General features: G+C 43.7%; 1 protein-coding gene across 2 annotated transcripts in view; it reads left to right on the top strand.

Annotated features, from left to right (window-relative positions):
- Positions 1-218: 218 nt before the first annotated feature.
- The window catches only part of LOC6600200 (histone deacetylase 5), a 36,861-nt gene continuing 23,059 nt past the window's right edge, over positions 219-14,020 (top strand). For both annotated transcript variants that reach the window (XM_026990842.1, XM_026990841.1), the window contains exons 1-2: positions 219-549; positions 4,932-4,999. In XM_026990842.1, coding sequence (XP_026846643.1) covers positions 4,966-4,999 — 34 coding nt within the window. In that variant the 5' untranslated portion in view covers positions 219-549; positions 4,932-4,965. The remainder of the gene's footprint in view (positions 550-4,931; positions 5,000-14,020) is intronic.

The following is a 14,020-nucleotide window of genomic DNA, read 5'->3' as shown; positions in this document are numbered from 1 at the left end:
GCCAACGAGAAAACGTAGAAATTTAGTGTGAAAGAGAAAGAGCGAAGGAGAGAGCAAAAATTGTAGGCGAATCAACAAGGAAAGAAGAATGAGCGATGATGAGGAGAAAAAGCAGTGGAAGCAGTAAAATAAACTGCAAAAACTGCTTGTGAAGTGACAACAACAAAAGCAACAGCAGCGACAAGAAATACACACATAAAAAACATAAATAAATACAATAAATACACAACAAATTTCATAAAAAGAGCGCAAAAAAACAGTGGAACCACAGAAACATCAACAAAAACAACAACAAAATTACCTCAAAAAACAAAAAAAAAACTGTGAATACACACAAAGGCACACACACAAAAGCGCCTGCCTAGAGTCTGTGCAGGTGTGTTAGTGTTTAGAGAGAGGAGAGCGCGTGTCTGTTTTATTTTAATATTTTTTTTTCGCATTGTGAAAAACGTTTTTTTCTTCAACAAAACAAAAAACATTTAAAACTACGACAACAACAAGCAGAGAAACCATCAAGCAAGCAAGCAGTTTTTGCACCACTTGACAGAGGTATCGTATGTATTTTATGTATTTTACTTCCAATAAGAAAAAGCCAAATTCTAATCGAGGCTGGGCTCGGCTCAGCTGCTGTCGTCGCAGCCATGCCGCAATAATTTCAAAGTTGAGCAGAGCAACAGCAGAGCAGCTGAAGCATCGCTGCGACGCTGCGACGCTGCGACGCTGCTGCTAGCCATCAGAAGGCAGGCGACTTCTTTTTTTTTTTGCTGCTCTTGTTGCTTCTCACTCGATTCGCCGTTATTTATGTAACAAGTGTGTGCGTGCTAAATGAAGTGTCGCTCTCTCTCTCTCTTACGCTGCTTGCCTCTCTCTCCATCTCTCTGTGTTGGTTTGGTTGATTGTTGGTTTTCTCTCCCCCGGATCCTCCCCACCCCCTTAATTTTGTAAGTGCTATCCGCAGCCCAGCAGCAGCAGCTGCCACCCCAAAAAAGCTACAACGCAAAGCGCATTGAACTGGTTTATGCTCTCTGCTGCTTCTTCTTTTTCCACTTGCCTATCAGCATTGACAATGATGCCAGCAGCGGCAGCAGCAGCAGCAGCCGCAGCAGCAGCAGCAGCATGGCAGCAATGCGACGCAATCCAGAGCAGAGCCAAGGCAGAGATCTGAGCTCTGCTAGGCAACGGGCGAGCAGCAGTGATTTGATAGAGAACATTGGGCGATATACTCTCATCGCGGAGATAGATGTAACAGGCGGGGCAGATCGAATCATTATGAAAACCAGAATAGGGAACGGCCGAGATAGGCATATCTTTTCGGCCCATCGTGAGAGTTACCCAGAACTATTGCATCCCAGGATCATGGTACTGTTGGTGCGCAAGACTGTGTCGAACATAAGCTGAACAGTTTGTGCTTTCCCATTTACATATGTATGTATGTATCTCCCTTCAACTAGGCGTAATTCGTAATAGCATCGAAATACGAGCATCGAAATAAAGAAACAAATGCATACCACAATCCGCAGATGACGGATTATAGGTTTCCCTCCAATAATAATAATAATAACTATACTAATAATAGATTAACAAAATCGGATATGTAAAGGTAACCGTTCTTTTCCCATCGCTCAGTCACAATGGAAATACCATTACTATAAAAGTGACACGAAATCCGAATGAATTCAATTAGTTTCTTGCGCTGCTTTAAAATTTAAGTTATTTAGAACATTACCGATAGTATTTAATTGCTTTTTTTTTTTTTCTTAAAAATACGGAATTACGGAAGGGCGCTCAAGGGAGTTCGTTCCGTGAGGGGAAATTAGGTCTAGAGTTGTGCATGGGGCATGGGGCATGGGGCATGGAATTTGTTGTTGTTTGGTTCGTTCCCTAATCACAAGGCATTCACGAACAAATATCGGTATTAAGAAACTCTTAATAGCGACCGCAGATTAAGGAGTGATTTTCCGTGAATAAATTGCATTATTTCACTCTTGAATGAAATGAAAACTAGATGTATGCTTCTTTCATTCATTATCAATTATATGTTATGTTATGTTGCTGTTCTTTCGCTACTAGGCATATGGATGTACATATTTATGTATGTAATAGCCCCAAGTGGGATTCCATTTTGGCGCTAAGGCAACACCTGGAACGCACCTGTTGAAAATAATTGCCCATTAAATTGAGTTGATTCGACGTATAAAATGCCCCTCTATTTTGGGGCACACAGTCGTTGACCAGGAACTGCATCTGCGGAATTCAAGGGATCCAACAGAGGCAAGGAATGCGCCGAGCCGGAATGCGAACGGGAGGATATGCATGCCTAGGCGTAGACCTAGTAGCATTCCCATTAGTTCTCCCCCTCCGTGCTATGTGTATTTAATCCGTATTCGTCGGTTTTCCCCTGATTCATGGTCCCCTTTTGTGATTCATTTGTGCGTACTACAAAGCTGCTCTCCCTCTCCCTCTTCCCCTCTCTCTCTTCTCTATCGGATCATCTATAGGTACAGCTTTAGTTTATTTAAATGGGTTTAAATGGGTCTCTTTCACACAAAGGCAAGGCATCCGACACGGCACTGCTTTCCACTGCTTGCTTCCAGTGTGGCCTTGCTAAATTCTTGCCGGATTTAGTGTTTTTCTGGGTTCGGGGTTCAGTGCTTCCCTCCTCTACAGGTAATTTTTGTTGCTGGATTAGCCCGGCGATTTAATTGATTGGAATTTTTCTTGAATTATTCATTAACAATTGCGAGGTCTAGAGCGCCATTCAACGGTTATTAACAATGCAATGTTCCTTCCTTCTGCTCCTGCTCCTTCTCTCTCTCTCTCTCTCTCTATCGCTCTCTCTGTCTCTCTCTATCGGTCTTGACTTTGACTTTGGTTTGTTTCGTTTCGTTTCGTTTCGTCTCGTTTCGTTTTGTTGTTGGCGGTATCTTCTATTATTGTTGTTCGTCTCCTTTTGTTCTTCTATTTGCTTGTGTAATTAGTGAACGGAAATTGTTTTGTGCGTCATTTATGTATGCATGCTCTGTGCATGTCTCTCTCTATGTGCCTCTGTGTGTGTGTACGTACCTCTGTATGTATTTATATGCGAAGGTCAATGGGGCAAGTCGAGGTAACGCCCGCACCTGAGAGCTGAGAGTCGGCAGGATCTAAAATCCATATCAACGGAAATTAAATACAGCTGTGTTCATGCAAATAGTAGTGCCGCACCTTGCAACACTTCAGACTCTTGTTTTTTGACACAATTCCTCATCTGAAATCTGACATCTGACATCTGACGCCTGACGCCTGACACCCGATTTAGGTGGGGGAGGATGCCAGAGATATAACCTTGCTAAATCGCCCACTTCGATCCTCCCTTCGGTCTAATTTTTGTAGCCAATTGTCAAAAGTCAAATACAATATTGAGAGTGCATGTTTTAAGTTCCAACTTAGCTTTCAATTCCTCCATATCTTCTGTTCTTGCAAGTCCAAAGGAAGCGATGCTTTCTTCTAAGACAGTTGTAGGAAATCTGATGAACCTGAGGTGGTCGAAACCCTGCAGCGTCTCATCTGCAACTGTCCGGCTCTCTCAAGGGCAAGGAGGAAATACCTGGGCGCCCCGGTGCTGGCATCGCCACAGGAACTGCTGACACCTCGATTCTCGAGCACTTTAAAACCACATAAACATTCCCGCGATCGTTCATGAAATGCCTCAAAAAGAGTTTTGAGAGCTGCGAGTCTACTACTAGCGGCACTACTAGCTATAGGCATCTCAAATATCGTATCTACTTATGGTACTTATGAAATCGAACACTAAGGGGGAGGGGGATGTAGCCTCAGTACAAATCGCAGCTTGACAGTTTTGGAAGATTGTGGTTGACTGACCCCCAACCATCATAATCTGTTTAAAATATCGTCGATCTATAGAACTTCAAAAATAAACAAGAATCCGAATACTAGAAACTGGAAGAGTAGAATGGTACGAGTATTGCCAGTGAGGGTTCTGATTTGTGGTGGAAGTAGATGTGTGTAACACCCAGAAGCAAGGTTTCCGACCCCATCAAGCTTACGCATTCTTGATCAGCATAAATAACCGACTCGATATAGCCATGTCTGTCTGTTGCAGTGGCTGCGCACCACCTTCCACGCGCCTACTCATTCTCTGTCCCTCTGTAAAAATAGAGAATAAGAGACATGTAAGAAAAGATCACATACATATACCGAGTGTAGGGCAGAGTACAAAAGCAGAGCCGCGGCTCAGGATTTCTTTGTTTACGCTTTACAATTCGCGGAAGTTTCAATTTCTGAGCGGATTCAGGTGCCGTTATTTGAGGCTGAGATTTACAGATTCAGGCATCATACATTCGGGAAGGTCTGTTCGGAATCGGATTACTATGCCACAGGAGCGATTGACAGCCCTTAAAGGGTATGGGACCCCTTCTCCGATGTCATTTGTTTCTCTTTAATGAAATTGTGAGTTCTGGAAGAATCATTCACTTCGAATATAGGCCTGGGAACATTTTCAAGCGTCGGATTCCGATTAAATGAATTCGCAATGAGCCCCAAGAATGTGAGACTCATTTCCTCTGGGAGCCGAATCCCAGATAAAGAAAGCACAGATATTTGCTGTATGTAGAGTGAAGCATATTATATTGAGGGGAATGCTGACGAATCTCTCTGATCGCTCCTCGATGTCCCAAGGTCCCAAGGTTTCGCTGTTCCACTAGCAGGTGTTGCTCCTGCTTCACGGGGGCTGCTGTCCGATCGCCTATGGGAAATTGGTACCAGGGGGGGGTGGCCCGACGGTGGCATTAGTCGACGACGGGTTCAGCTAGCTTAGTATACATACATATGTATGTACTAGATAGTATAGTATAGTATAGTATAGTATAGTCGTAGTAATGGATGTTTTGTTATACATTTTGTTTCATTTGTTTCATTCTGATTTGTTGCAGGTTCCGCCCTCCCCCAAACAACTCCATATGCAAAATGTCTAGTCCTGACGACAGAATACCAATACACGGTAAGTGGGTAAGAATGTCCTGCCTTTCACTAGCTTTCTCTCTGTCTCTCTCTCTCTCTCTATGCATCCTTTTACCACCTCACCCACATTGTTCTTGGGATGGGGAGGGGGGCGCTTTTAGCTCGAAGCTTTTGGGCTTCCTCTCCTGGCGATTTGTTTCTTTCTTCTGGGCCATGTACATACGTAAATACGTACATATATATGTACATAATGTACATAAGCATTAACGAAATTCGGCAATATACATACATATGTATGTTTTGTACATATGTACACAGCACGAAAAGTACACAGAGAGAGAGTACGCCACATACAGACACAGCATACAGATACGCACACATGTGCAAACAAGAGCTTACACACACACACACACAGACAGGCGATTGCCTTCCAAAAATAACTGTTATAATCATACATACACACAACAAAGCGAGCGTCGTCAAAGCAGTGTCGATGGGGCACAGTGATCCGAAAGTAGTTTGCTTAGTAATTTTCCATTTTCACCCCCACCGCCTTAATACTTTTCCTTGCTGGTACATACACATTTTTTTGTAATAGAAAAATAGTCGAAACTCAGACATATTCCGTGCTTGTCCCTGCCACTAACTAAAGGTATCACGGTTTGCTCTTTCAAACTAAGGAAACCCAAAATGTTTCCAAAAAGCTGTTCCTCCAGCTAAGAGATCCGTGAGATGGGGATGAAAGGTATGCAGAAACGCACAAGATTTGTTTTTATTTAATTAAAAACTTCCCCCAAAGGTTTTCCCGAAAAGAGGTCCCGTGTGTCTTTGCTGCGTAGCGCCAGTACCGAAGATGTCCGTCCGATGTCCGAGGATGTGCATAGATGCATCATTTTTTGATCTACATGATCTTTAGCAATACTTTCGGTGCCGATCCACTGTGCACGGCCTGCTGGCGTCCTCGGTCTTTGCTTTTTCGTAGCTTCAGAGTCTCTGCTCCTAGCACTGCTTTCCTGTTTGTCCCTCCACTGGCACTGCCACTGCCACTGCTTTATACCAAATACTGCTGCTGCTTTTCTCTCTGCTCGCTGCTCCAGGAGGGACGCCCAGCGCGCCGCTGCCTACTGCAGTGTCGTTCCCGGGCAAAGCCGAGGAACAACAACAGGCACATTGTCCATGGTCAACGCCTCTGCTCTGTCGGCATGCCTGTGCTGCGCTGTGCTGCGCTGCGCTGTGCTGTGTTGTTGTCAGACCCATGACAGATGAAAGTTTATTGTGGGGTGGGGGTGGGCTGTCGGTGGTTGTGGCTGTTCCGTTCCCGTTTCTTTCGGCCATCAAAACCACTGTCAATGCCAAGCACGTGGATGTGAAATCCGTGGCCTGGCCCCTGGCGTAATCTGCTTCCTTCTTCTTATGCTGGGCTCCCTCTCTTTCTGGTATCTGCTCTTTCTCTGTGGGGATTCAATCTCTCTCTCTCTCTCTCTCTCTCACTCTGTCTGTTTTGTTTGGGGTAGTATGACGGTCGCCGTGAAACGGGGGGACGGACCCAAAACCAAAAAGAAAAACATTCGTTTATCGATTTTCGTCTATTTTTAGACACAAAAACTTACTTGCCATTCAAACGTATGCGTGTGTGTGTGTGTGTGTGCGGTCAGACCTGGGCTCTCCTTTTCTCTTTGGTCTTCTAGCTGGTGGTGGTACTGCTCCTCCTCCTCCTCCTCCTCGGCCTCCTCGACAGCGACACGTGCAAGCCACAACAGACACTTCCAGGGATTTGTCTCCGTAAGCTGTTACAATGGGACCATGACCCAGGGACCGTGGTCCATGGTCCCGTGGCCTTACCTAAGTGCTGTCAAGGACGACGGTAGCTGGGAGTCAGGACGAGCGGACGAGTGTGCTTGCATAGCCCGGGCCTTAAGTAATCAACCCTCCCCCACTTCCCAATGACTATCTGAAACATGCCATTAGAAGTACATACATATGTACATATGTACATAAATATTTGGAGGCACAGAACAGAGAGAGATAAAGGCTCGATGGAGTGGTGTTAGAGGATTGTCCATGGCAAAGGAGATGGTTATAAGAGTAATCACCAGTCTATGAGCGGGAGAGGGAGCGAGAGAGGTGTCCTCGTCCAAGGGCGACTGACACTGACCGCCTGAGCCACCTAATGGTCTCCCCCCGTGACCCTGGCTTTCCACTCCCGCCCACCAACACCACCCCCACCCTCGTGTGTAATGGAATTGTTTGTCTAAGACGCAATAAGTGAAAAGTTTTTCTCTTCTTTACTTTTCCTTTGCCGTTCGCTTCTGTTGGTGTTTTTGTTCCACTTAAGGCACGCATGGGGCTCCACCTGCTCGAAGGTCGACTGGGGGTGTCCCCCCGCCTCTCCGACTCCTCTCGAGTGTATTATGTACATACATATGTATGTATGTATGTATTTCTAGTGATTGCATTTTCTTCTATTTCAGCGATTTCTCCTTTGGCTCCTTACCGTCTTTCTCTTCCCACTGCAAAACCTTTACCTGTTTTCCCTTCTCTTTTCCCGCCTTTTTATTTCTCCTCTTCGGCTTTTTTTGTCTTTTTCGATCGGACCGACTCTCGCTCTTTCTTCCCTTCCCCGTCCCCTTCCTTCTCCTGGGCGCTTTTCTTTTATTGCTTTTACTTCTCCTTTCCTTTTCCCTTTCCCTTTCCCTGTCCCGCTCGTCTCTTCTCCCTCACGCGACCTCTAGTCACTCGCCTCCTTCTCCTTCTCCTTCTCCTTTGCCATCCGCTGTGTCGCCTTCTTCCTATTGCTCCTTCTCCTCCCCCTCTGCCGCCCTCTGTTGTGGCAGTTATTGTAACGGAATTCCAAGAATAAAACTGAACTTTGACTGTTTCTCTCTCGCTCTCGCCCTCTGTGCTGGCAAGTGTATGCCAGCCGTTATATAAAACCGTTTGGCTTACATATCGATGTATGTACGTACATATGTATGTACATATGTATGTATGTATGTACATATGTATGTACCAGTATGCATGTATTGGCAGTTTAACCTACTGGCCCACTACTTCCCTCTCCTCACCGTACAATAATATCGAAGCGTTGCTGCTGCTGCTGCTGCTTCTGCGTTTATTTATTCATTCATTTGTTTTTGGTTTTACTTGTCTTTTGCCTTTTGGCTTTACATTTGTCAAGGTGAACCCTTGTCCCCTCTCCTTGCGGGCTTGGGGCGGGAGGCCACAGCCTAGAACTTCATTGCCTGACACGCCCACACGCCCACGCGCCCACACGCCCCACGACCCCACAGATCCAGGCCCCAAAACAAAACGTTTCGCTGCCGCCGACGCTGTCGTTGTGTCTATTTTTAGAATGCGCGCGCTGGAAATTTACCCACATACACACATAGAGACACACACACACACACACACACACACACACACACACACACACCACACATCCATCTGTACATGTGAACGCGTCCGGCCTGCCTATCACTCAAAACAAACTTATTGTGGAAGGAAGAAGGGAAGAGAGAGGCAGCGCAAAAGAAAGAGCAGGGGACCCCGAGAACAGAACATTTTTGTGGGCTCAAGCTAAAGCTTCAGTCTTTCTCTCCCTCTCCCGCTCTCAATATCTACATACATATGTATGTATGCATGTATGGACATATGTTTGTATCTCCGCAACATGTACTCGTATCAACTTCCAATTGAAATTCAATTTCAATGACGAGACGAGAAGAGTCGAGACCCCCCCGTCCCCATCGTCATGGCTCTCATAAAGCTTTATAGCGCTTTCAATAGCCTCGCCGAAGGTATTATTATTTTAACCATACATATGTACATATATCGAAATGCTCAATAGAGCGCACACATGTTACATACATATGTATATTCCTGATCAGCTCCAAGAACCAAGTCCATTACCCATGCCCCATGGTCTGTAAGCTGTTTATGTATGTACACAAGTACATACATATGTATGTACACTGTAAAACTCTGAGCTGGTCCTTTTTCAGATGGGGCACCAACGAAAATAGCACTAAAAACGATCTTGTATTGTAACTTTTACTTTTTAGAGCTTTTTGATATTTTAAGTTCTTGATTGGATTAAAAATCAGTGGCTTACAGCCAGAACGACCGAAGAAAAAAGCCAAAGGATCAAAACTTTAATTTCAGAAGACAAGACCTATGCGAAGGGGGGCAAATGGTCGGTAGTTCAAATAAAATGTTCAAAGAAACACATGGAATATATGTACTTATATACATACATATGTATGTATATATTTCTGGTTAAATTACTGGTTGGTAAGAGCAAGGAGGACCCGTTTAAGTCGGCCACAGAGCCAAAAAAAAGGATCTTAAAAGATCGTCAAGTAGCAGGAAGGTTAGATCTTGCTTACAAGAACGCAAATAGTCCGAGGAAAATTCCACTTTTGACGGAAAGCCATAGGGCAGAAAGAGTTGGGCCAAAGAAAGTTGGAGAGACATCCTGCGAGGCGACTACCTAGTGCAGAATACAACCCTCTGACTTGCATGTAAAACCATTAGACATGGAAAAGCAAGCATAATCGAATGGGCATGATTTTCGTCCTAGGAAGGTGACCCAGTACATGGCACAGACCGATGAGGGATCAACGTGTCTATAATGATATCTAAGAAACAGTGATGCTGCCTTAAGCGTAATACGAAATGGACATGTTTTCTGTCTTCCTACGGGAATATGACCCAAAACGATCTAGACAGAAAGCCTGAAAGTCGTTCGAGCACAATTCACTCAGTGCAATGGATTGGCCTGTTCAGTCTCCAGACTTGAACCCCCATTGCTTATTTTTAGGGTGAAGCTAAAAAATGTGTTGCTGATACGGAATCAAAGAACAATAAAGATCTTTGGGGTATTCTGCAGGGTTCGAGGATCAATATCCCAAGAGTGAACCCTGAGGCCGTGATGTTGAGCTGCTGTTGTTGCTGCCAAAGGCTATACAACAAAATATCAATCTTTAAATACAACTCAGGTGCCATATTTTTATGCTCTGGGATACGTTAAATTTTGACCCCATATTAGTCTTAACAAGGTTCATTGGAACCGTTGTTTAAACAAAATCCATCAATGCGGACACATTATCCACATGGTGCTATTTTTTTCGCCGCAGCTGTACATATATGTACATATGTATAAATATTCTTACAATCGTATGAACACATTTATGTATGTATGTACATATGTATGTATGTCTGACCGTAGTCGGCAAGGGGTCTATGGGTCTATCAACAAGTTTTGGTGAGAAAAACGTGTTATTGGATCTGCAAGGGTATCAAAATCGTCGACTTTCGACGTCCATTCACTGCTTGCGCATATTTTTACGACACCCAACACCCGACACACACGTGCACCCTGGAAGTGCTTTTGTTGTACCTTTGGTTTCTATGTCAACACAACAAAGCACGACACAACACAGAAGTTGACCTTGAAGAAAACAAGAAAAAGGGAGCAGAGCAGAGCAGAGCAGAGCAGCATAGAGATAGAGAGAGCGGGTAGAGAGATGGAAGGAATGGAGTACGCATTTGTTTTTCATTCAAATTTTGTTTGAACGTGAACGTTCACGACTACGGGAGAGGAGCACCCACACCACCAACTGGCCTGCTCCCCCTCCCCACCATGCAGCATTTGGCATGCAAATGTTTTCCACCTGCAGCAGCCAGCGCATCACCAAGAGCGAAAGAGACCCCACTTTGGTTCGGCTCGTTTTCTTCCTTTTCTGTTTTGCATTTGCACAGGGTTGAGTCGACGTGCGGATACTCTGGAAAGGAATCCACGGTCTCAAAGTTCGAATTTTTCCCATTTGGTGCGCAAAATGCACTGTTTAAGTGTTTATTTGTTAGTGTTTATACATACTTACATACATACATATGTATACCATAAGCACATATGTACATGTCCAAACGAAAGTGAAATATTCGTATAGCTTAACATTTTGTTGTTGCTAGCTTTTCGTCTCATGTGCAGCTGCAGCGGCATACATGCATACAATGTACATGTGCATGCACATACATTTTATTCTTTCGCTGCACTTGCACTTGTATGAGTGCATACCCATGCTCCTCTACACTTTGTGCAATATGTGATGATGATAATGATGTTGTTGCTGCTTTTGCAGTGTTGCCACTTCTAAATATACTCCCCACAGCCATGCACGATTTATAAATGCTTCTAAAATTAGAACAGAACAGCAGCAGCAGCAGCACCAGCAGAGCAGAGCAAGCGCAGCCCGCAGCAGGTCACGGCCTGTTCGGTTAGATACGCACACACACACACACACACACGCACACACACAACATAACCGAGTTGGGAACATGCTTTTGTGCTTTTTTTTTTAGTTTTTTTTTGTATACGCTGGCAGAGAGTATTACGATTCGGAGCAGACGTTTGCCATAGTTACACTTGCCATACTTTTCGGGGCACGAGTGTAGAGTCGGAACCGAAGCGACGATCGGATATGATCGGTATATCATTATCTAACCATACGCTAGAGAGTGTTCCTTCCAAGTGGGAGCTGTCATGGGAGCGATAGAAGGGTATCAAAAGCGTCGGCACCCGACGTCTGGCATCCTCTCCCGATATTGTTGTTGGCTGCTGCTGCTTTTGGCTTTTGTTGCTCTATTTATAGCCTCTCTCTCGCTCTCCCCCAATTCCTGCCAAACTCGACTTGCCAGCATCACCAGTTGGACTTTTCGGTTAGTCATGTGTATTTGTTTTGCGCGCAATTAGTCCAGAAGCAGAGTGGGAGTGGGAATGGGAGTGTTTGCCATGGCAAACAATAAGAGCGGGAGAGAGCAAATGAGCACAAGGAAATGGTAACTGTTACCGTTCCGCTGCCCTTCTCAGTCTCTCCTGCGTCGACAGCGGCAGCGACATCGCCGGTGGCGGTGACAGCGATATTTATCAATGAAACATTTGCCGACTGCACTCTTCTAGCCGCAGCGGCAGCCTCAGCGACAGCGACAGCCGCAGCTGGCAGTGCTGTCAAATGTTCAGTTCAGGCGGAATTTTTCATCATTTTTTGTTTGTAGTGTCGCAGCAAATCAAATTAGTTGATCGGTGTTAAAAAGGGAAAGAGCGGGAGAGCGGGAGAGCGACAACGAAACAGGTCTGCTGCTGCCTCGACGGCTGGCTATCGTCACGTGCGAGGCTAAGAGAAGAAGAAGAAGATGAAAATGGAGAAACATTCGTACACTGGCCAAAACACAGCACAAAGTGCGTTCGTTTGCATCTGCTGTGCCATGTTCCTCAATAGAAGGATATCTCAGAGTCACCATAGATTATGCACCTTTAGGACAAGCCGGTCTATGGTCGCAGTTTAAAGGAACCTACGGACGAGCAAACGGTTCTGGCGAGAAGAGTGTACGAACAAAATGTTGGGCTACCCACAGAGTACCCACATATGCTATACATACATATACTCATTTTTACATATGTCCATATATTTGTATGGTCGCTGTAATCGCTGTAAACTTTTGCTGTACAAGGTTACTAAAAATAGTCAACACACATATTTACGTACATCCTATACCTATACTCGTATTTCAGACACATACATGTACATATGTATATGTACATGGTTCGAGAGTGAGCAAGAGAGAGAGAGAGCGAGAGCGAGAGAGAGGTGTCCAAGTTGAGTCGTTTTGCTGGCATTCTGAATACGTATTAGATTTATTTTTAAAAGCGTCCGATAAGCGCGGCCTTATCTATATAATCAGCCAATAGAGCGATACACATACAAATTAAACAACTGCGGTAGCGGATTGTGTTTTTAAAAAGTTTTTATTTTACTTCGAACTTCACTGATATAGATTTAAGTAGAGGGTCACAAAGGAATTCCGGGCCAAGGGATTGCGCGATCTTAATATTTAGCTAGACTTTGCGGTGTCGCTGCTGGATCAAGACTGATTTGAACTTTCTGATCTTTGCATCGTTGATCCCTTTCGGGAATCGTTTTTCTATAAACATTTCAATTGATTTCGCCATCCCGAGTATTAGATTTCGTCATCCAAAGAGAGAACTGTAAAAGGCCTAAAGTGCAGGATCTGCAGAAAGCCGGGAGTGAGATTGTTTATGAGAAGCCGGGTGTGGGCAAACATTGGTTTTCCATTTAGGCGAGTGTCAAAGAATGGGATTGCGGCGGGGGCGCTTGAGATTGTACATCTTAGAAATCAATTAGGCGGAGGCCCAAGATTGAAATTGTTTTCGTTTTGGAAAACCAAAGATTGTTTACAACTCGTATAAGAGCTCAATGGAATTGGGTACGTTAACTCCCCCCATTCTTAAATGTTTCGTCCCGATACATTTTGAAGTTCTGATAGAGCTCTAATTTCTTCTGACAGTATTTGAATGTTGCTTTCCACTATTTCTTCTGACGGTATTCTTATTGATTTAATAAGTACAAATTTGGTTAATTTATAGCAGAAGTAAAATAACATTAACAATATCAAAATGATTAAAAATAATGTTGTTAATGGTAAGGCCGTATTACCTAATGTTATAAGGGGATTTAAAATATTAACATTATCAAAAGAAAATTGCTTATCATTTGATTGTATATAATCAACTAATTCAAAATCGCTATATCTATGATGCGATATATATTTTAGAATTTTACCCTTATCATTTATGTGGCTTATATTATTTATTACAATTGTGTTGTTGAATATAAGGAGATACGATCCTAACAAAGTAGTATTGTCTACGATATTTTTGCCTGAAACTAATATGGCACCATCCTGAATGATGTCTATTTCTTTGTTTTTTTTCCCTTTTTTTAGTGCAGTTGGCTTTAAAGCCATTAAGTAAATTGGTGAAACAGGTACTCTTTAAATTTATTTGTGCGTAATTGTTAAAAGTTTCACTTTTAAAATTATTCATTAAATAGTATTTCTCCTTACATTCACAAACTTTTTCACTTATAACTAACATTCCATCATTTTGTGAGATGGCTCTTGCATGGTAAAACTTGCAAATATCTTTAATTTGAGGATATTTTATGTAAATGATTATTAAATCTGCATTTCGAATTATTTTAAC

The sequence above is a fragment of the Drosophila persimilis genome, unplaced genomic scaffold, assembly GCF_003286085.1.
Source record: "Drosophila persimilis strain 14011-0111.01,24,50 unplaced genomic scaffold, DperRS2 tig00000622-arrow-arrow-pilon, whole genome shotgun sequence".
Classification (NCBI taxonomy): domain Eukaryota; kingdom Metazoa; phylum Arthropoda; class Insecta; order Diptera; family Drosophilidae; genus Drosophila; species Drosophila persimilis.
This window is presented reverse-complemented; position numbering and strand designations above follow the sequence as displayed.